Source organism: Pectinophora gossypiella, chromosome 4 (genome assembly GCF_024362695.1).
Source record: "Pectinophora gossypiella chromosome 4, ilPecGoss1.1, whole genome shotgun sequence".
Taxonomy (NCBI): domain Eukaryota; kingdom Metazoa; phylum Arthropoda; class Insecta; order Lepidoptera; family Gelechiidae; genus Pectinophora; species Pectinophora gossypiella.
The window spans coordinates 10,612,429-10,635,291 of record NC_065407.1 but is presented as its reverse complement, the minus strand read 5'-3'; the positions used below and the strand labels follow the sequence as shown (position 1 = coordinate 10,635,291).

The 22,863-nt window shown below is 36.8% G+C and overlaps 1 protein-coding gene across 1 annotated transcript in view; it reads right to left on the bottom strand.

Annotated features, from left to right (window-relative positions):
* Positions 1–5,102: 5,102 nt before the first annotated feature.
* The window catches only part of LOC126366442 (uncharacterized), a 148,095-nt gene continuing 130,334 nt past the window's right edge, over positions 5,103–22,863 (bottom strand). Inside the window, exon 6 of the mRNA XM_050009549.1 lies at positions 5,103–5,359. Coding sequence (XP_049865506.1) covers positions 5,103–5,359 — 257 coding nt within the window. The remainder of the gene's footprint in view (positions 5,360–22,863) is intronic.

Here is a 22,863-nt window from a genome sequence, read left to right as displayed (position 1 = left end):
TATCGTGAATAAGCAAAATTGCGAGGACTGAGGGCAGGGTTGGTCGTACCCTATAATATATTAATGAGCCACACTGTTGCATGTCCTCCGAACCCAAGACACGATATGAAATGCTCGTTAATATTTCGGCTTCATCACGGCTCGTATGAAATGTGTTTTCTGTGGGTCTGTGCGGAGTGTTGACGTGTCGTCGGCTAGGTATTACCTCTCGGGTAGATATAATTAGGTATGTACAGCCAGTCTGATAACTTTTCAAATAAGGCTTTGAGTTTTGGGATCACCGTGATGTCTGGATTAAATATTCCATTTTGAAGGACAACTTACATACGTATGTTGACACCGAATATTATATTCAGGTAACAATATATCACGACTTACTGATGGTTTATCACTCTCGCTAGGAGTAAATATACTTGATGGATTATTAAATTCTTCCTCAGTATTATTTTTCTTGGTGTTATGAATTGTAGCTAATACTCAGTTTATAGCAAAGATTATAAAGCTGCCTAAAATATAACTAATAAAGGTAAAAGAGCATTCAAAAATCTCCAACAATGTCCAACCTGAGAGTTAAAATGTAGAATACCAGTTCGAATTCCTCATTATCCAAAATACCGGGTAATTTAAAAGATAAAATTGCGCAGAGAATCGGGTTTTTCGCTTCACAAAAAGTAGTTAAGTGGTTTAGGCGGTAATAGATTCAGTAAAGCATTTTCCGTGTCGAGCTCTCGCGACGGGCGATCGTGTTGCTTTGTACACATCGTTGAAATGCACTAAATAATATACCACTACACTTATATTACTTCTATTCTATACAAGAATGTATGTTTCTTTTTAATTTGAAATAACATAGAGATAAAATGTTGCAAACATAATATTGGACTCACTAGTACGGTCACGAGCATTAATATGTATACACTTTGGTACCATGTCGCATTAACTTTTTTGACAAATTGAACTGTAAGTCTCACTAAATGTCAAATATATTAGTGCGACAGAGGCCTAAAGTGGGTACATTATATTGCTCATGACTGTACCTGCTCAACGTCTAGGTACCTAATATTACGAGAAAGTAATATACCTACTATGTCGAATGCCACAGGGAATAATAATAATTGGCTTGAAAAAACGACATGGATAAACTCACATACAGTTCGCTCGATTATTATAGACGGAGATAGTGCTCACGTTGATTCAAATTCCAATTCAAAAATATCTTTATTCAGTAGGTAAACATAGTTACACTTTGAATAGTCATTTTTTTACATTACGCTGTAACAGAAAGCTCAGTGAGACGTGAATACTTAGTTAATCTTGCGAAGGATGTACCTCTGACAACCCCAATTGGAATATATTCGTGAGCTTATGTTGTTATGTGATAAAACACTCTATTTGTAAAAAAGCAAGAATTTAAACAGTAATAATTTTAGGCGACAACACTACCAGCTCGACCAGAGACGAACATAGGTTGTAACTCCATTTACGATGTGAACGTAAGGAAAGAAAATGATACAGTAACCAAATACAGGGTATTAGTGACATCGTAACGAATACTGAGGGGAATGATTCAGATCATGATCCTGAGTTAATATCAAGTGGAATTTTCCGTCTTGTTAATAAGTACAAGTAGCTATACTAAAAAAATATGGGTGTTAGTGACACCGTAACGAATACTAAGGGGGATGATTCATGATGCTCCGAGACCGAGGAAGAGTCACGAGATGGTACGTACATCCAGGGTGTTAGTGACATCGTAACGAATACTAAGGGGGATGATTCAGACCGTGATTCTGAGTTAATATCCAGTGGAATTTCCTGTCGGAAAATTCATAAAATTGTAGTATTTCTTTTTATTATTTTCAGTTAAATACGGACGGGCGAGGTAAAATTCCACTTGATAGCAAATCAGTATCATGGTCCGAATGAATCATCCCTTAAAATTTTCGATACGATGTCACTAACATAGGGAGTAAATTAAGAGAATATAAATTATTATAGAGCACAAAGAAGTCAGTTACAATGTGCGCATGATACTTGCGTCTTTGTATCTCGTTTCTGCGGCAAAGAGAAACTGGAAGATGACAGGTAATTTTACTGAGCCAGGATTTCCATCTAGCAGTTAATTACATAAAACCTTAGAATTCTTTTATCTTTTATTATAATAGGACCACCGTAGTAAAAGTTACGTAAAATAATTTCTTCTCTAAAATATTTTTGTCATTCTACATTCTTTTAGAAATAATGTACTTACATTTACTGAATCTACTGTTGATACTGGAGACATAAATATTGGTCCATTTAAAATGTTTCTAGAATATTATAAGGTGATTTTGAAAATGAATTCCATATAATATTATTTAGCGATTGTTTCACCCCTTCTCTAGTGGGTGTTGTTAGTGAACAGCTACCAAATAGGCACTTACAGACATTCTAGATGTTTCTGTTCTACATAATATGTATGAGAAGTCAAGAAATAGGGAATTTTATCGGGACAGTACAGAAGAATACTATGTTACTTATTTATTTTATATAATGTGTTATGTATTTGACATTTTTACAAGACTAGGAGTGAAAAAAGAAAGAAAACATTCGCTCCATAACTGACACCTTCGCATGTTCACGAAATTCTACTAGGATGTCATCCATCATTAATTGATTAATTGACGTGAAAGATGACAGCTTTTGTATCATTTTTGATTCAATCGTTAAGCGATAAACTATTAGTCAATCAAAGAGACAGAGGGGTTACATTCTTCCTAAGATGACAGACTCTGCCCACTCCGTTAGGGATTGCGGACGTCAGTTTGCGTATGTGTCTGTACTCCCCGCGAGTCATAGGACTGGCCTAGACAGTCTCCACGCACACAGAGGTGCCGCTTAATGTGCCGTTAGAGTCTAGGGATCGCAGGTCACAGATAGTACAGGGCTAGTTTATGCCACGACAAAGCTCGAGGGAAGGCCGTTAACGAACGAATATTCGCCCAGTCAAAGCACGTAGATTGTGCCTAATGTATTCGGATAACGGGAGCGTACGGCCGCACACCGCACGTTTGCCCGAACCACCGCTAGTACGTTAATTACATAAAATTGTGACGTCACTGGGGAGGATCGCACGCTTGCCTTGCACAGGTGGAGTTACGTATGCAGTTTCAGAATTTACTGCAGTTGAGGATAATTTTAGTGTGTTGTTGACTTCGCAGCGCGTTCTATGAATGATGGGGTCTGAGTCTGAACGCAAACTTTCCATACTTTATCACTAAATACAGAAAAACTGTGTTACTTTATTGTATCCTTGGTTTACTTCTTAATCTGTTCTTGCTTATTACCTGGCTGCCGTACAGCAGCAATTACGTAAAAAGGAGTTCCTTAGTTTTCGGCTTATCGCTGGATTTATTTTTCGCTTTAATTCGCTACAGCAATTAGATTTTCGTTGCCCTACATTCTAAAAAATATATTCGGAAATTATAATTACTCCTTGGCTTTTTAGAACAAAGGAAAGTACAAATGTTTGGTATAGTAGATGCTTAAAGTAGTACTTACATAAAAGTTGAAAATTAATACTAAAACTACTACTACACACACACACTACACTACAATACTGTACTTACTTTGGTTTGAATAGGAAAGGAGAATAAGTTTTAGTTTGTGTACCTATAAGCAAGTAAATTTGTGCCCTAACTAGACGTTTTTTAAAATTGATATCTGAATCGAGACCGAAACGAGAGAAGCCTAAAACATAATATTTAAACGTTCCAAAGGACGTGCACTCGTAGCCGTTGGAAATTAACTTCCCGACAATTTATGAAAGAATATTTCTATGTCTGCATAAGTATTAGTCGGCATGGTACTCCAGACTCGGCATAGCATGCTGATGACATTTGTTAATTACTCTTCGTGTACTACGCTCTCTGCAATCGTCACTGTTTCACTCCAACACTACCTATCTACTTTTACAAGCACTAACACGTTTTATTGCTAATTAAAATGATTATATAAGTGTCACGTCGTTAACATATCGGTAGGTATTGTTACGTGCTCGTCAAAAACTCTTTTCATCTACATTTTTTTTCTAAACGTAAAAACGAGCCAACTAAGATGTAAATATTATTCAGAAAAATAACTTATTATAATTACGTCGGAAAAGTTTAAGGTCTTGAAAGTTTATTATAGCTCTATGTTTAAAATTAATTAACAAAATCACTGACAAAGAAAAAGTTTTAACTCATTTGCTCAAATCGATTATGATTCAGCGAAATTTAAAACATAAAGAGTTGAATATTTTTCTAGCAATTTGTTATCTTGCAAATTTTTAAATCTTCGTCATTATTATAATGTCTTCACTCGACGTCGACTTCTAAGTCTAGGCTACAAAGGAAAATTAAAAAGTTCTCAAAGAAGTTTTCCTTAGAATACCTCATTAATTAACTAAGCCACTAATTCCCCTTGCTTGCGGTTAAATAAAACGAAGTAAACAAAACTAGGATTAAAAATGTAAATTAGAGTACGTTCTCAATTCTAAAGTTTAAAGTATTTTCTCGCGGATAAGTTTAAATTAATGTGAACGTCACAGGCACTTTCACGGCGGACGCCGGACCGGAGGGTCCATCAATTTTTTATTAGCTCCGAGATTCGCTTTGAAAGAAATTAGAGCTGTAATTTAAAGGCACGGCCTATTATATTTAATGAGAGACCACATAGGGAATTTTATTGAATTTGACACGTCGAAATTTGTCTCTTTGCCCGAGTCGCGGCTCTATTCATTGCTGGGACGGAATGCAGAGCATTCTCGAGCCTTTTGATGAAAGCAAAGATTAATTTCGGAGGGTCTCTCTCAAAGGAAATTTTAGAATATAAGTGCATTAATAAAGGTTTTTCAGCCTCTCGATAGGCACTCTTTTATCGCAAAAATCTCTTTATTAAATTTGTGGGCTTTTACGTGCATACTCGGTGACTTTATTACTTAAAAGCCACTGCTGAATTATTGGACTTTTACAATAGCTTTTTGCGTCGTTATATTTTATATTATCCTGTAGTACGGTTCTATTTTCCTCATATTAAATATTGTATTTTTGTTATATTTACTTAGGATATTGATACTTCTCTTACATTATACCTCTATCTAACAATGGACATTTTAATAGTGAAGCTGGGACTTGGAGTTGCGGCCGCAGTTTTTCGTTTTCCGCAAAACATGGTTTATGGTAAGCGTATGGATGATAAATGATGGGTTTATTATGATAAATGATCATTCCGAACCTGTGATGGCTGGAGCTCGAGTGGCCGGTGGTGGAGCTGGACATGGGCGATCTGGCGGGGTATGCTCCACTGCCGCCGTGACCCCCTTCCGACATTACGAACTCTGCAACAAATTATGTTACGTTATTATATATCCTCATAAGTGTGGCAGTGAATCGGCGAAACGGTGGCTGGTTTTAGATAATTATAATACAATAATTAACTATTTCTGCACAACAGTTATCATACATAATACTCGTTTTGGTACAAGGTATGTCTGAGATTAGTTGAACGTAAACAGTAAAGCATGAAGTACCTGCTTGAATATAGCTCACTTAGAAATGTTACGTTTTTAAATGGAGATAAGGTACGTGAATTTAGACTCTTCAAAACATAGTTTTAGATTATCCTCGGATGGAATTATACTACTTGGCCGGAATTGTAGATATATGTCTGAAATGTATGCATATTTTGCACAATATGCCAACGTCTGTCATACTGTAGTGAAACTTTAAATTTATGAGATAAAACAAACGGATGGAGTCGTTTAAAATAAATGTACAGTTCGTAGAAACATTAAGTAAATGAAATAGCCCAACGAAGAAAAGCAAAGAAAGTTCAAGTAAGTAGCTAAGCATCATTAATAGAGAACGTTTGGCGTGAGAATGGAGGCAGTGCTTCTGGTAACTATCAATCCTTCTGTCACTATATCGACAGCACATTTGTTTGCTCCCACCATTTTTGTCTCACTGTTTCCGCACACTTTAACCATTGTGCTATAGAAAAACTACAATAGCTGCGTTACGGTATATTTTAACGGCCTCTGTGGTCCAGTCGTTGAGCGTTGGACTCACGATCCGGATTCCCCGGGTTCGAATCCCGGTGGGAAAATATCACAAAATCACTTTGTGATCCCTGGTTTGGTTAGGACATTACAGGCTGATGACCTGATTGTCCGAAAGTAAGATGATCCGTGCTTCGGAAGGCACGTTCAGCCATTGGTCCTGGTTACTATTATATAGTAAGTGACTAATCGTTACATGAGCCATTTCAGGGGTCTTTGGCGACTTAATTATAACCCTGACACCAGGGTTGATGACGCTGATATTCCAACTCACAACCCACACGATAAGAAGAAGAGGTATATATTTTTGCTTGTTTTTAAACGCAGACATTGTTAGCGTTTGTTTCTAAAATTAGAAACAGATTTGCGTTATGGAAATTCTTAAAAGTATACTTTTAATGTTATTACCACTTTATTTAATGAAGGTTTAAAAGTCTTGATAGCATTAGTTCAGTAATAACGTACAATGTTGTAGCAAACGTTGTGACGTGCAAGCAAATAATCCTAATACGTAAGTACCTACTGTCAGTACCTAGCATAATGGTAACCAGTTCCCTCAGCCCCCAGTTACCCTAATGATACCTGTATATTAATTTGTTTGACTGTACAATATAAATGCTTCTTGATAGGATTGTTGTAAAAAACTGTTTAATTAATGTCCACTTAGCTGTTATTTCAACTACTAGCTGCATTTTGAAGTTAAAATATGTTTTAGGTAGTGTAGATAGCATTATGACGATCATATGAAGTGATCAGATATCACTTCACCTAGATTTTGTATTGACGTTGTCGCTAATTTTCCATACCTCCTCCGGTTGATTGAGGGGAGGCCTGTGCCCAGCAGTGGGACGTATAGAAGTATAGGCTGTTAATGTTATGTTATGTTACATATATATTGTTTTAAGTTTACGCGGTTATTATCATAATTAAAACACATAATAACGGGTTCTTACCGCGTTTAAAGCAGGGATATGTGACTTCCGATATTTCGACACTGTTGCAAGTGCCACGATCACGGGATGACATCCCTACTTCAAATATATGTACAGACAAACACGTTATGTTGTGTTATGTTATGTTGCATACTGGTATGTAAGAAGGAAGTACATTATACGTCGGCACATGTCAGGATATCCAAGTTTTGTCTCGCAAGGCTTTGTAAGGCAATGGGTTTTCCCTGCTTTATCGGTTGCGTCAACGATCAATCTGCCGAGTGGGTATCAGAACATGATGGATGTGAGCTTCAACGCTGAATGTGAAAGCCTTGACAACAACACACTACATTCAATTGCCGTCCATTTTTTACCCTGACCAATAGCAGTTGTTTGTTTCGGATGGCGTCATTGAGATCTAATGAATTATTTACGTGTCCCCGAACTAATGTTTCGTAACAACGCTTTTTTCGTACAATGGACACCGTTTTGTAGCTGACTTACAAATTAGTTTGAAATTCAGTGTTTCAGCCAAAAGTAAATTACAAGTTAATAATATTCTTTTTTACCTTTGATGGGTTTGCTCTTGGACGCAGACTTCCCCGAAGGCATTGACGAGGCCTAAGATGGAGCGAGCTCGCCCACAAAGTGCCTGTTCACTCTGGCCTTGAAAGCATCTAGGTTATATGCATGTGACAATTTAAAAAAGGTAGTGTTGTTATTCTGTCATGCATCATTTTTAATTCGACTCTGTGGAAATATGCGGTAAGTGTGGTAACTATAAGTAGGTAGGTATGCAAGCAAACTTTTTTATTTGTTCCATCTTTTAAAAGCACAATCTATGAGTAAATGCAAAATATACCAGAGTCGTATTTGGACGCAGTAATCACCCTCGATACTTCGTTCCCTAAATTGTCTAAAATATAACTTCCTCATTCCGTTTTGTTTGTCATCTCGCAAATATATGAGGAATCTTCCGGGTTGTATAATATGCAAATACGCGACTCGAGCGGAAGAAGTGAAAACAAATCTGGTGTATTATCTCGTTAATCATCGCATAAGCTTTAAAGGTTGCTTATAAAGTAATGAAACAAATGGTTAATTTATTTTAATGTGGAAAAATGTTTTTAAATGTAAGTAGACTTTCAGTTCCTTTGTGAAGAATTTCAACAATAAAGTACTTATTTTTGCCGTTGACTAAGCTTAGTCATAAATAAGTATTTAACCAGCAGCTGGCGGTCTATGTGTTTACCCATCACAGAATGTAAACATCTAAAACACTATTTCCATATTTTCCATTCTTAGGTAACAGATATGACATTTTTAACGGAACTCTTTGTGAACCAAAGCGGCCTGCCAGAACTTACGTTGCACGATCTATAATATTATTTCTCGGGCCAGCCAATCCAGCGAAATGATAACGTATTACGTGATTCAATTTCAATTTAATCCTTTGCCATAGCAGCAATCAGTTTTAAGTTTCATCTAAGAAGCTTAATCGACTGAGAATGAAAATTGATCGCGCCAAACTAAGATAAGTTGGGAAAGTTATGATGGAGCGGGAGACGAAGGAAAAATATCCGCAGTGATCTTTGTTGTTCCGTAAGTAATTATTGTTTAAACAAGAAACCTAACGAGTTGTCGCATTAATCACTGTGTCGTTATTCTTTCTGGTCGTGTCGCTTGTTAACAAATGGACACCGTGACGTGTTCGTGTGGAGACCAATTAGCCTTACAGACACCTTGCCTCACGTAACGAGGCTGAACATCGGAAGTTCATAGTATATAGGTTTCTGTAATCATTGACATGTCGTATAATATATTATGAGATGTTCAACTTCAGCAATTGAGTAATATACTAGGTCAAAAATAAATTATGAAATTCTGATTACTAAAACTGTCGAAAACCGTTTTTTTTATATTACTGTGTGTTTTTCATATAAATTCCATAGTAATTTCGTATTTGAACGTTGGCAAAAATAATTGATTTGACTGACTGGAAACTAGCCTATTTTGTCGGTTATGGTAATAGACGAATATCAGTGGTTGGGCAAAATCAAAAAATACTGTGACCAGAAAACCGGGCCACTAAAAGCCTCAAACTGAGCTGTATTAGCAATAATTCGGTAATGCAAGTGTATTACTACTTAGAGAGAATAGGTAACGCAAATGATTCGATTTTTGTACAACTGATTAGAATTTTATATGTACTATTTTATACTAATAAGTATGTCACGTATAATACAGTCCTTGTATGGACAAGTAGATGGGTAGATATGTAGGTATAACACAATGTTTAAGGATATTAAGTGTAATAGATATTAGTAAATAGAAAAAAATTAAATAAAAAAAATCTGATACGGACGGGATTTGAACCCGCAGCTTGACAAGCTGGGACGAGCGTGCTAACCATTACACCACCAGGTTCTGTCCCGTCCCGTCGCGTCCCGTCCGAGTCAGATATTTTCGATTTAAATTTTCTCTTTGTGAGTTTCCCTAAACACGGGTAAGTGCTATAAAAACAAAAATCATTTCAAAATAGTTTAAAAGTAGGTCAAAGTGTGTGGGTTTTACAGTTCCATCGTTCAGAGCTCAGACGATCGATGTGTTTGTAGTTTTTAATCGGCTTATACGTTCTGCGCATCACCTTTGACGTAAAGAGAAACTCAGAATAGTTCATCCTGCTCTCTACCCGTCTCGATGCGAAATCCACGGAGCTTTTCACGATATTTACCGCCATATTACAACACGAAGACTAAGTATACTAGACTAAAGAAAATAAATTATATTTAAACTAGGTTTGAAATATGAATAAACCACGGCATAAAAGATCCCGTGGTCGCGGCGTTAGATTCTGGATAGAATTATATTGACATCAATTAATTCCATTAAAATCCGTGGACTTCTTTCGTAAACCTGGATCTGATTTGCCTGGGTTTATGTACTTATAGGGATACTGTTCCTTAAAACATTAATGTTTCCGATAAACAATATTTTTTTTATTTATTAATAAAAAAATCTATTTAAATATTTATTACATTGTATTTTGTTTTCTACAATGCCATATATTTCACGTATCGTGTTATGTAAAGTATACGCCTCTATGTCCCAGGACATTGAGCTTTAGCCCAAAACAAAACAAACAAAAAGAATAGCGAAATATGACATGCAACACAAAATGCGTCCTCGCAAAGTGTCTTGTACGGGACCCTATATGAATACCATATGAGGCGACCGCTATTTTTACATACAAAAAATCGGCACGGAATCAAAGTCCACATGTCTGTTTCGGCCTACCTTAATTTTCCTCCAAGCGGCGCGCTCTGAATACCAAAGGGCGGTCGGACATCAGCCACCCTGGGTACGAGATTTCCATACAAACGGCACAAAACTCCCGAAGGCTGCTTTTAATAGCAAATTTTATTTTATTGAAATATAATTAATCTGAGCAGATAAACAAAGCTGTCAGTGGGAAGGGTGGTCCTGTGCTATTTTCTTCAGAGAAAATGTCAAACTGTCGATTTCGGTTATTGACACACGTCTATTGCTGTAGTCATTAAGCTAAGCCTTTCGGGTGGTTCCGAAACTGACAACCGAGTTGGTGGCTATTTCAGAAGCTTCCATAAACCAGACGTGGAACGATAGAAATAAATTTTAATTTTAGGTGTGTCAAAATAATTAAAGCATATTCATTCGATTTATTTGACGTACTAAATATCAATATTTTTTTATTGTAAGTACTTCATCTCGCATCTAGCCTCTAAGGAGAATATCTGACGTGTCTTGCGTTCTTTCAAAGTGAACGTTCCATTTTAAAGAAACATTCCGGAGAATATGTGTGTGGTAAGGTCAAAAATAATAAATAGTAACAATTGTTTTAGTGTTGTGTTTATATGTACAATAAAGTGTTTTTGTATTGTAAATGGTATCTATTTTTTTATTTCAGACATTATTTTTACCATACAGAATTTTGTTACAAGATAGAGCAATGACCGACCTCACGAATCCTAGTCACCCTCCCTGGTTGGTCTTCAATAATATATAAGTAATATTCGATTCTTTATTTATATAGCTAGTAATAGATAGGTAATGTAGTGTCAATGGAGTATACTGGCACTACAAGGAATTCAATTTGGTTAGTTACAGTTAGTTTTTAAATGACAAAAAATCTGTGTCTAGTAAATCTAACTGTTACGGTACGTATAAATAATTTAAAATTATATATAATTAACCTAATATCCTTGGGGTATTAAATTAAATTTTCTCGAAATACACGCAGAAACGCTTTCCCGTAACGTTGTCGGGAAGCCGACAATGCCGGAGTAATTTTGCTTATTTTGGCTTAAATTACTTGATCTCGTTTACGGGCCTTTGAAGATTGTACCAAGTTTAGGTAAAGTTTGCGTTTAATTTATTGTTTACAGTCGCTTTCTTCTGTTTATTTAAAAGATCGATATAACGTTTAACGTTTTTAGATTGATATGCCAATGGGTAATAAATAACATGTAAAACCCTGCATCTGAATTTCACGTGTTCTCTTTAACGATAAATTATGTTTATTTTAGATAATTGATATACGTTAACTGCCTTTCATGTTTATTGACTCAAGCGGTGCTATGGCATTTATAATGCACAGCTAATAATATTCATGTATGCGACGTGTCTGTTACTGTGATCTTGCATAAAAAGTGGTTACATATGCCGAGTTAAATTCGTTCAGCAAATTAGAAGCATGTTTTTACAAAAAATCTGAATCGATCGAACGCTGCTGAACCAATTTAACTAGTGACGCTCGGTTCTTCCATCAGACTAAGAATTTAATCTCAACTTAAATGAAGGTGATTCCCTTATAACTTTCGAACAGAGTCGCTAATAACAAAACTTGTGGTTAATAGAGGCGGGGCGCGCGGTGCGGGGCAGGGAGGGAAAATTTCAAGACAATTCAATGGGAAAATCTGCCTTTGTAAAACTTCCATTGTATAGTATTCTCAACTTCGTGCTATAGAAGGTACGATTTAAAGAAATAGTTTGAACAATATCTATTTATGCAAAGTGAACTGTTTTATTTTCAGTCTGGATTTATTTAAATTAGTTAAGTGTGGAAGAAATGGTTGTCTAGACGGGTTTGTTGATTGAATGTTACAAAATTAAGTAAGTAAATCACTTTGTGTGACAGGAGTGCGGTCAGTCGCTTGATTGTTTAGAGGGCTTTTGGTAGACAGTGTTTCTACTGAAGTGAAGCGCTTGGCTTCAGTATCTTACTATCAGGAAAATCGCGTCTTGCCATGAATTTGTAGAGAACCAATATAATAAATTAAGCTCTACTTCGTCTGTTACTTCTATTACCGGTTATTAAAATACAGCCGATAGTCGTGGTAGCCAAGTTGATAGAATGCTTGCCTCTCACTTTGAGGTCGCAGGATTGAATCCAGCACATGCCTAAACCAATAATTGTCGAATTTGTTTTCGAGTTCATGTTTGGATCATAAATTATTATCACGTGCTCAGCGGTGAAGGAAACTCACATCCCCGAGAAATGCATTTTCGGAGGTATGTGACCGAACCTATATTGGGCTGGTTTTCCCTTTGAGGGTTGGACGGTCAGACAGGCAGTCGCTTCTATAAAACCCTGATCTATCAAATCTTCAGGTTAGGTAAGCGGACACTGTGAAAAACGGGACAACGCTGGGGAGATGACGATGCTGATTAAAACACACCTGCGGCTAGTATGTATAATTAAATCGATAAAGTTTTAGTAACTGCATAAAATATAATAATACAATTTCTTCTTCGCCATATAATATGAACCGTGTGGCGTTTTACTATTTACTTATATGGGCTATAATTCTCGAAGAAGTAGAATGGCTGTGTTAATATTTAACGCGGCAGTAATATTAGTATCGATAGAGCTTTTGTAATAAAACGGATCACTTACGGATTTATAGATTCGTATAAGACACACTTTGAGTGCGCGCTTTCAGCGTTGCGCCCGTCGCGAACATATCAGATCTTTATAGGATCATTAAACATATTTTTATGGCAACACCGCGATGCACTGTATTACGAAGCGAGAGTTGGTAAGAGTTAGTAAGAGACGTTACGGTCAGTAATGGTAATAAGCCTGACAATGTGCGTGCAATAAATGTTTTATTGCACTATATTCCAACGCGCCACGGGGTCAACTTGGTAATATGTCGACGAATTTATGTGCTGTTATTATTCTCATTATTGATTGAATTTCGAGCGCAGGGAGGAATTTAATTTATTGGTTGCGGTTTGAGTATATTTAAAATTGAGAAAAACTACGACGCAAGTATTAAATTGTTAGTAGATTCCAATTTCAAATTGGAAAATAAAGTGAGTAGCGCTTCTTTATTTTTTAAATTGATTATATGTCAACTCAAAAAGCCAACCAACCAAATGAAATTACATTTTGTCTATTATTTTTTCCGATACTTATAGTCATTTCATTTAATCAAATTAACAGAGGTATGAATTGTGAACTTCGGACAGCACATGAAATCAATGGACTTACCAATTTATATTATATTCAGTGAAAGTAAGTCGTCGCAAAGTTAAACAAAAGCTTTAGAATTACTTGTTGTAAACTGAGATGACAATGTATGCAACCTTTAGACTTAGTTTGCCTTACTATTGAGCGAAGAACTCTCCTTTGTTCTACAGTTCTATACCTAGTATGGCTATTTGGCTACTCATTTAAAAACAGCACAATGTCAATAAATTTGTTCCGTTATCACTACTTAGGTAAACAATCTGCTCTCAACATCTTTTCCAGCCTAGCAACCTAGCGAGAACTACGGATCATAATTTCACAGGGTTGATTCTTAATGAATGGAGATTATTGCTCCAGTTCCACAGAAGTTGACCGAAGGCGGTTTCGCATTTTTATTTACCTATAAGTTGTTTGCAGAAAATAAATAACAAGCTCGTTCGCGGAGCCCGTAGTGACGGCAGGAGCAAGCCTAATTGAGTTAGTTCACTTCGCAAACAACTACAGAAATGTTCTTATTTCACTGCGAAACTGCGAGTTTCAAAAAATTAATAATTCATTAGAACAACCCGCGACCATTTATTTAAAATAATAGTTTATTTTTTTGTTAACAAAGCCTCATTCAAAGATGCTTGCTTCCCTGGCTCGGCCGAATATGTCCATCACGCTTGCAGCGTCACACCGTTGGATGGCGAAGATGAAGTATTACCGTAGATTAGTATAGTAATACTTACATTATTATTCTATTCTATAATTAATATATTTACCAGCGATAATCATTAGCGATGTCACGAGATTTTTAAACTTAATCTTTATTTCATCGGTAATTTTCATGAATATATTATTTCTTGAAGGATTTCAAGACAAAATAAAATAAATTATTTCTATAACGCCAACCGACGTAGATTAATTAGGTGACGAATTTGGACAAGAAAAAAGGGAAATTAATTCGGCTTTTCTCGAAAAATACACGCGCGGGAAGCCGACAAAATGCCACGTCGATTCACCAAATTACAGAGTAATTGAACCGAGTTTCAGTGAAGCTCATGTAATGAAAGCAGATAAAGGGAAGCGTGGAGAAGAAGAGGAAAGGGAGGGGGGTTATTCAATTCGTTCGCGAGTTCACCCTGACACTGACTTAAGTAGATAGTTAAGATTTAGCCAGGGAAGCACCTACCGCTAATGTGTACTCAGAAAGTAGTTCGCCTCAAGAATTGGCCTCTTAAGTATCTACTGCGGAAACTTGCCACCCATTAGTTACTTGTGCGAACACATTATAGTTTAACTTTTGTTTCTCTTTAGTTACGTGAAACAAATAGCGACAGGGGAAGTAGTGGACTCGTCTGTTGGGCACATATATGCATCCATAAACCCAGTACTTTAGTTGGCAGAGCCACAAGTGGTCAAAACATAATTTGCAGTCGCTTTTGATATATGTGTATATTTATTTACACAGCTACGGAACTACTTATGTTTATCTAGCTTGTTGGTTATGTGGTAGGCAGATACCACGGAGTTTCTCTAAATACGATCCAGACACACCACTTTCGCTTCTTCCACTTTCATCAAAGACTTTACACGCTCGCGTGTTTAGAATATTCTTGACCTGGCCCTTCTTTAGAACATTCTAGATCTGGTCACGGTATGTAGGCGTAGGCCTTCCTCTTTTAACCTTACCACTTACATCCACAGTGAAAGATACCTGTAATGTACTAAGTAGGTACCTGTCACATACTAAGTTACCAACCCATCCCTAAAATATGTAGAATGTTTTATGGCAGACACTTTCTTAAGTTTTCAGCATACGAATACATAAAATAAATATAATTTGTATTTATACTAAATACATGTTAAGCCAAGTCGGAGGGCGTCGAGTAGCTTACAAACTATTAATACTTAGGCCACTAGCCCAAACACCTACATCAACCCGCAGTGAAGCAGCATGGTGGCGTGTGCTACAAGCCTCCTCCGGTTGACTGGGGGCAAGTCTGTGCCTAGCATTGGGAAAAGTACCTAGGTAGGTACCTATCTATATAGTACCTACCTGTATAGACGTGGCATATATATAGTCAGCCCGTATCTAATAAGGTACAGTTCAACTATGCTTACGTTTTACGACCGGCCTACTAACATGTACAATATTAAGTTTTAAGGGTCCTCACGTGCTCGTATAAAGCTGTTTTCGGATGCGTAACGTTTATCATGTTTGGTTATCGTATGTAAAACTATTGCTCTTCATAATAGACATGGTGGCTGTTAATATTTTGTACATACTTACATGAATGTGTAAGTTTATAAATTTGCTCTAATCACTAGGTAAGCAGGACCACAATAATAACTAGCTATCTCTGTCGAATGCAGCTGTTCTTTCGCACTTGGCTGCTGATGAAGGTTGATTGAGGAAACTTCAGGATTTGAATACCTATATACAATATATTACAATAGTTGAAGCAGACACTAATGATAGTTAGATAGATAGATAAAAACATTTATTTGGTCTACAGACACACATGCATACAAAAAGAAAAAGATTAGATACAGACAACCAATCGACAGACACGAAGCTCTGTATTAAACACGCCAGGTATGTATGTGTGCTGTAGCAGCGCAAATCGGTCATAGCTCAGCGCAAGTTTTTGCTCTCACGAACAAAACGCTGATTTTCAGCTACAACACGGCTGGAGAAATCCGCGGGTACGGCAACCGAACCAACCGATGATGCTGGCCAATAAAATTCTTAATAAATAAATAGTTGTATGATATGTAGGTTTTTATTAAAACAATTACATAATTAGCACATGTTGGTAATGTAATTAGTATATTATATATATATATATATATATATATATTTGTATATGTGTGTGTACTTATCTATTCATGTTTGGATCATAAATCATTATCACGTGCTCAGCGGTGAAGGAAAACATCGTTAGGAAACCCACATTTTGGAAAATGCATTTTCGGAGGTATGTGACGTAACCTGTATTGGGATGGTTTTCCCCTCGCAGGTTGGAAGATCAGACAAGCAGTGGCTTCTGAAAAAGAACCGGACCTGTCAAATATTCTTTTCGGTTTTTACCAATTTGCTTTGTATTCTTATGAAAAATAAATATTTTACTTACTTACTTCGGGTGAGGTAAGCGGACCCTGTGATAAACGGGATAATGCTAAGAAGCTGAAGTACACACTATTTACAACACATAAGAACGCGTGATTGTAACGAAAAAAGAAGTTTTGCTATTTTATAAATTAAAATAAAAAACTTTGTTCGATGATGCCAACCGCTACTTTTGATACGATGTCCTAAGATGAATAAAAAAAACACAAACAAACGTCAATAAACAAACAAGATAGACTAAGTAGCTGAATGAGTATATAATAGTTTAGTATGAACGAAGTGCGCGACGTTGCCGGGCGGCGCGGCGGTAATATCCCAGTACAAATGTCTTCCTCCAATTTTAAAGTATGAGAAATAGATTGAGGTCACTCAATACTGTATCGATGTCCTGCACTGGTGCTGTCAACAACCGAAACGTTTCAGCTAAATAACCCCGCTGAGACCCGGCCGTGCACTTTACTCGATTGGATTTGAGGTGGACTCCACACTCCTCATGAAAACTAAAGGTAGCTCAAGTGAAATTCACACTGATAGCCTTATTCCACAATTGAAAGATGGAACATTTTTTTGACGTGACTTATTGTAGATGGCATTAACTACTTGGCTGGACAAATGGGCAGCGCTGAGGGCACTCACCCGGTACAAAATTTAAGACAACAGTCCTGAGGGTGCCCAGTTGGGCGCGAACCTCGTCTTTGGGCGTCGTCTAAGAGTATTATATTTGAAAGAATTAGTCGACCCTAGTGGGACAATAGCGATAAGCGCTAAATGAGGGAAGACGTCGACCACGCCGGCATAGGGGTCCTGAAGTCTTTGTTGTCGCGATCCTGGTGTGATTGGCCGCTTCTATGGCTGGAGTAATCAGGTCAAGATCGTATGAAAGATAGAACAGTCATAACGTAAATAGCATAAACATGAATGACATAATAATGAACACGTATTAGGCAAGCAAAGGCAATTTCTTTTTTGAAGTGACTTATAGTGAGATTTTTCGCGGATGGCAACTACTTGGCTGGAGAAAAAGTAAGGACACAAAGTAATACTAATGAGTTATATTCTAAAGTCCTAGCATCTGACTGTTTACTGCGTCTGAAAGTGTCATAGTTGAGAAAGAAGCTCTCTGATATATTACATAATTGTTATTCTTACAAAAATCATATAAAACTCGATCCGCATTATGTGGTGCAGTTGATGTACAAGTTGAACATAATTTATCGAGCTTCGTTCGCAATATGCATATTCAAAAACTTTGTGATAAAAGTCGAGAGTACTCTGAAGTTGTTATAACTTCTGAGCGAGGTAATCGTATGTTCCAATCCAAACAAGTGCATAATTGAAAGTTGAAAAGAACAAACTTCACGAGAAATGATTATGACTTAAGAACTTATAGGTAAAGTGTAGGAGTTTCTCAATGTCACAGACATAGCTAAGTCCTTAAAAGTTTTACAGCAAATAGAAGTAACGTAGCAAAATGTTTGATCTGTCTGGATTTATTTTTACATGGAACTTAATAAAAAAAAGGAAAAAAGAAAAAGCAATTTAGGGTCGGCTGCGTGACAAATATTACCAATAGAATGTTTTCTAGTAATAAAAACAGTTTTCTAAAAGAGCTAAAAAGAGTGAAAATCACAGCTGACAACTGATTACTGCGAGTTGAAGTCACAATATAGGTAAATCTAGAAGGTTTTGAGATTCTACACGTGACCAGTGGGTGTTTTAAAATAAGTACAATCAGCTCGGCAACAGCTGGTTATTTTCCATAAACAGTTTTTGTCTAGTTCTTATATAATTTTGTGGTTAAAATGTTCACTTTTGACTAAATATGTATAAGTAGAAGACAATTTAAGTAAAAAGAAGATTCCAAAGGGACAACAATAGTGAAGGCGGGGTATGTGACTGGCACAACAAAAAATCTCGTTCCTTTTAAGGTTATTTACGGAATATTCGCTTTTCATATATTCCTAAGGATAAAAAACTGATCCCATGCATATCTGATTCGATTTTCATTCGTATGTTTGCGTAAAATCTCCTCTGTAAAGGAATCTACATAATCAAAGTCAGCGAGACGTTGTGGAAATACGAAACCAACTGTTGTGTCTACTTACCTACTCGTACATGTTCTTTTCATGCGACAAGCCTATACTGTTGTACATCTGAATTTATTAGGGAATCGACATGTGTAAGCGCACATTGATGTGTTATATGTGTTTATTGTTTTGGTAACGTGACGCCGAATTAGTCAGCTAAAGCTAAATATGAAAGAATCAGCTCTAAATTATATTATAATCTACGTAAGTATGTAAAACAATTCCAGTTTTAAAAATCACATAACATAACAAAGCATCACGTTCGTATCCCCAAAGGGGTAGGCAGAGGTTTATAGCATATACCCCTACTCCTCGTTATTTTAAGTCCCATGCAATAGGAGGTAGTAAAACATAATGTAATAACAATGTTTGTAGTGTAGGTAAAAATCTGTACAACTGATACGAAGAAGGCAAAATTTTATCGTTTACAATTCTATATTAAACCTTGAATTACTAATTATTGAACATAGTACTTGCTCTGTTCACTATAGAGTTCACTATGGGCGATTAAAACCACTTCAAAGCGCCCTTATTCGAGCTGTTCGATATTGATACCGCAACAATACTGGCAAGAACGATGCCCTGACGCAATAAAACGTATGAAGCGAAGTATTATTCGCATGATCTCATCTCCTAATAAGTTGGAGCCCACAACGTGTTCAATGTGGCGAGAGGCAATACCCCCTACTCCCGTCCAACCACACTCGCCGCCTGTCCTGTGTATTTCAATGGGAATTTTGTGAATTACCACGCTTCGCAGCTTATAGGTCTATTTATAAAATTTGTTAAAAGACTTATTCCGTGCGTGATCCGGGACGAAAGGAAAAACTTGTGTAAAGGTACTTAGCCTATGATTTCAGACATGAAAACCCGATAAAATATCGAGCCTAGTATCATAGGCATAATCGGTTGTCATGTTGCTATCCTACATAGTTTATAAAATATGTATTTACCAACGAAATGAAAGTGTAACTTATCACTCTTACTTTAGAGCGTATGAAAACTGTTAATGATCAATTTTGAAAATCACAGGGTTTCTAAGACCAGTGGTGATGGCTTGGCGTATATACGAAGGAAAATTTCCACTTGATATCAACTCAGAATCATGGTCAGAATATATAAAGTCAAAGATTAATGAAAAGAATGTAAATATTACTAAAATATAATAATATCACTTGTGTATCTCGAATGGTTCGTCCACGATTCCGACTTAAAAAGAGGTAAAAGTCAACAAATACCCCCGGGAATTCTTCAGAAAGTTCTAGATCAAATTTGTCTAACAAAACTCAATGTGTCAAAAGTTTTAGGACACGTGTTCAAGACACCATCATTTTATTCTTCAGTCATTTGACACAGAATGGATACGAGTATTTCGATTTTGTGACAGGACTGAGAAAAATACGCTATAGTGTAAATACATTAAACTGTAATATTGTGGGGACCTTTCAGGGTATTGTTACAAATGAGCTTCTCACTAAACTAATTTTGATAAGTAAGGCTCTTGTTTGGAATTATCAAATTATGCCATTTCTTTCTGCAAACGAGCTATAAATAACAATTACCGCGTTGTACGAAGCAATTACCTTTCCGCCAAGGTTTGTATATTTCTCCGCTATTTTTATAATAACAGACATAGCCTTTCATTCGTATTTAAGTAGGTACTGTAAGAATCATATTTTTTTTTGGAAATAAATGAAGGAGCTAAATATAAAGAAAACAAACAATTCAAATTTAGAACTTAAATGTCACGTTTTGTAAATGGATTTATAAATTTTACCATGATATTTCCGTACTCATTTCCAGTAATTTCCCTACGGGTGGCGTTGCGTGAAAAAGCTGGCTACAATAATAAATATGGAAGCTAATTTCTGCCTAATCATCATACATAGAATTGGTTCGCAGGCCACATTTGGCGGCACGTGTCATTCGTCACAGATTTGGGAGCATGAAACGACGGCGTCACTGCCGCGGTCTGCCCTGGGCGTGACAGGGCGCGGTCACTTACGATTACCCACACACTAATAAACCCACACATCAGCCATTACCTATTTTTATTACCTAATCTCTATTAATGAACCTCACAACTCGTAAATCCTTACTTTAATGTTTGTTTTGGTCATAATCGCGTTAAGAGCACAATTTTTTCAGCTTTAACATTCGTTTATTTTTCACAAAGTGATAAGTAACTTTCTGACTGTGTAGGTACCTATTATGATGCGGCCCGTTTCTAGGTCACTTTCTTTTGCATTAAATACGACTGGAAACATTTTCACGACATTTGAATTTATGACAAAGTAAATGAAAAGTTTCGACGGTATTTATGAGTTTTTGAGTGAGGCTCTGATTATTTATTGAAGGAAGGGTGCTTTTTGGATTTTGAATAATTCACTTGTTATTTTATTAATGACGGGCGGTAGGACAGTCGGAATATCTTGTTGTTCCCCAATGAGAATATAAAATGTCCATTTCCGTCCACGCGAGCCGCACATTAAGGGAGCCAGTCAAGTAGGCTGCACTTACCGGTGTAGGGACAGGGCAATCACGGGTTAGGTTACTATGTGGACAACGTTACATTAAGCTAAGGACTGTTCCGTCGGTTACCAATTACTCACGTTTCAAGAAAATGAATGCATTCATCGACTAAAGGGTATGTGAAAATTTTATTGATGCTCTGTCGTTTGAAGCTTGTTTTTAAAGATACTTGATAAGGTTTTGTATTGTATTCTTTGACGGCATCTAAGTATATTTGCTCATTTTTCTCAAGATTTTAATTTTATTCTTTGACTACATTTATTTTGAGTTTCTTACAAACTAGCATCGTGTAACCCGATTGATTGTTATTATATTTTATGTCGTAATAGGTTTTTATGACAGGTGCGATGTAGTCAACCCCTAAGTTCGGAAAACGCCTCCTGGTTTCTCCCTCAAAACCTCACGTTGGCTCCACTGTTTCCAACACAATTCAGGCTAATAACAGTTTTTGTGACACTAAACACGAAAAAAGCTTTCCCCATTTAACGGAGCGTAAATGTGTACTCCATGTTACAGCCGCCCTTAAGCAGACATTATTAGAGGGGTGTCGCGAGGCGGACGTAAAATTTTGTAGCGATTTTTCCCTAGTACCACTAAGCTATACACTGTAGGTCACGTTGTCAGTATAACTCGTACCGCGCAGCTACAAGAGGGAGCCGCATACCTACATTCAATACCATTAGCACCACATTGTAATTCGTTCAGTTACCTAATGAAAAATCAATTTAGGGAAAGGGTAATTTTCAGTCACAAAGGGGACAATGACAACGAAAGGCAAGGCAACACAATAATTCATAGCGAGAACTCGCATGACGCAAAAAGTATTATGTAATCCCCGGGATTTAGTAACGGCGCGGAGTTGAGGAAAGCTCTTTTTAATCGTAATTAGCAATATTTGTAAGCGGCACAAAAGAGTGACGGTGCGGCCCGCTCGGCTTTGGGACAAAGCAGCCGCCGAACGCACTACAAAGGGCCAGGGTTTAGATGTCGCCACCCTGAAAATTTGTTTCATTAAGCGGACCCGCCTGAATTTTCTTTTCCTTTTACGCCAAAGCTAAATTCCGGGAGCCGAATTTAATGTCAAATATTTCGCGGCTATCCGTTTACGGAGGATTTTTCTATAAAATAACTAAAAGGGTAAGATTGATGGTGTGTAACTAAAATTTGTTTTTAGTTTCCAAAAAACAATGTTAGCTAAATTTTAGTTCCACTAAAACGGGATGAGAATCTTATAAAATTTCAACGTGCCAACGCCATCTCTTCAAAAGTGTCAGCGCTGAGCAATAATAAGTTTTGCTTACTTTCACTCCTGTGTTACTCACGTCGAGGTCACGGAAGAGAAAATATATATTTTTTCCGAATGAGCGGTTTATTTCAAAAAATGTTATGGCATAGATAGCGGATAGTGTTAAATAACAAAGGTCTCACCTGTGCTGTGTGCGTGGATAAAAGGATAGAGGATTACCGCTATCAAAAGCACAGAGTGTTGTTCTTGATATAACAGCGTTAAATAAAAAGCTGTTCTCCGCGAACAAAGCGGTACGTGAGGCAAATTATTTATGTATTGCTGCGGCCGGTCTAATTACGTGAGGCTTTTGTTCTTG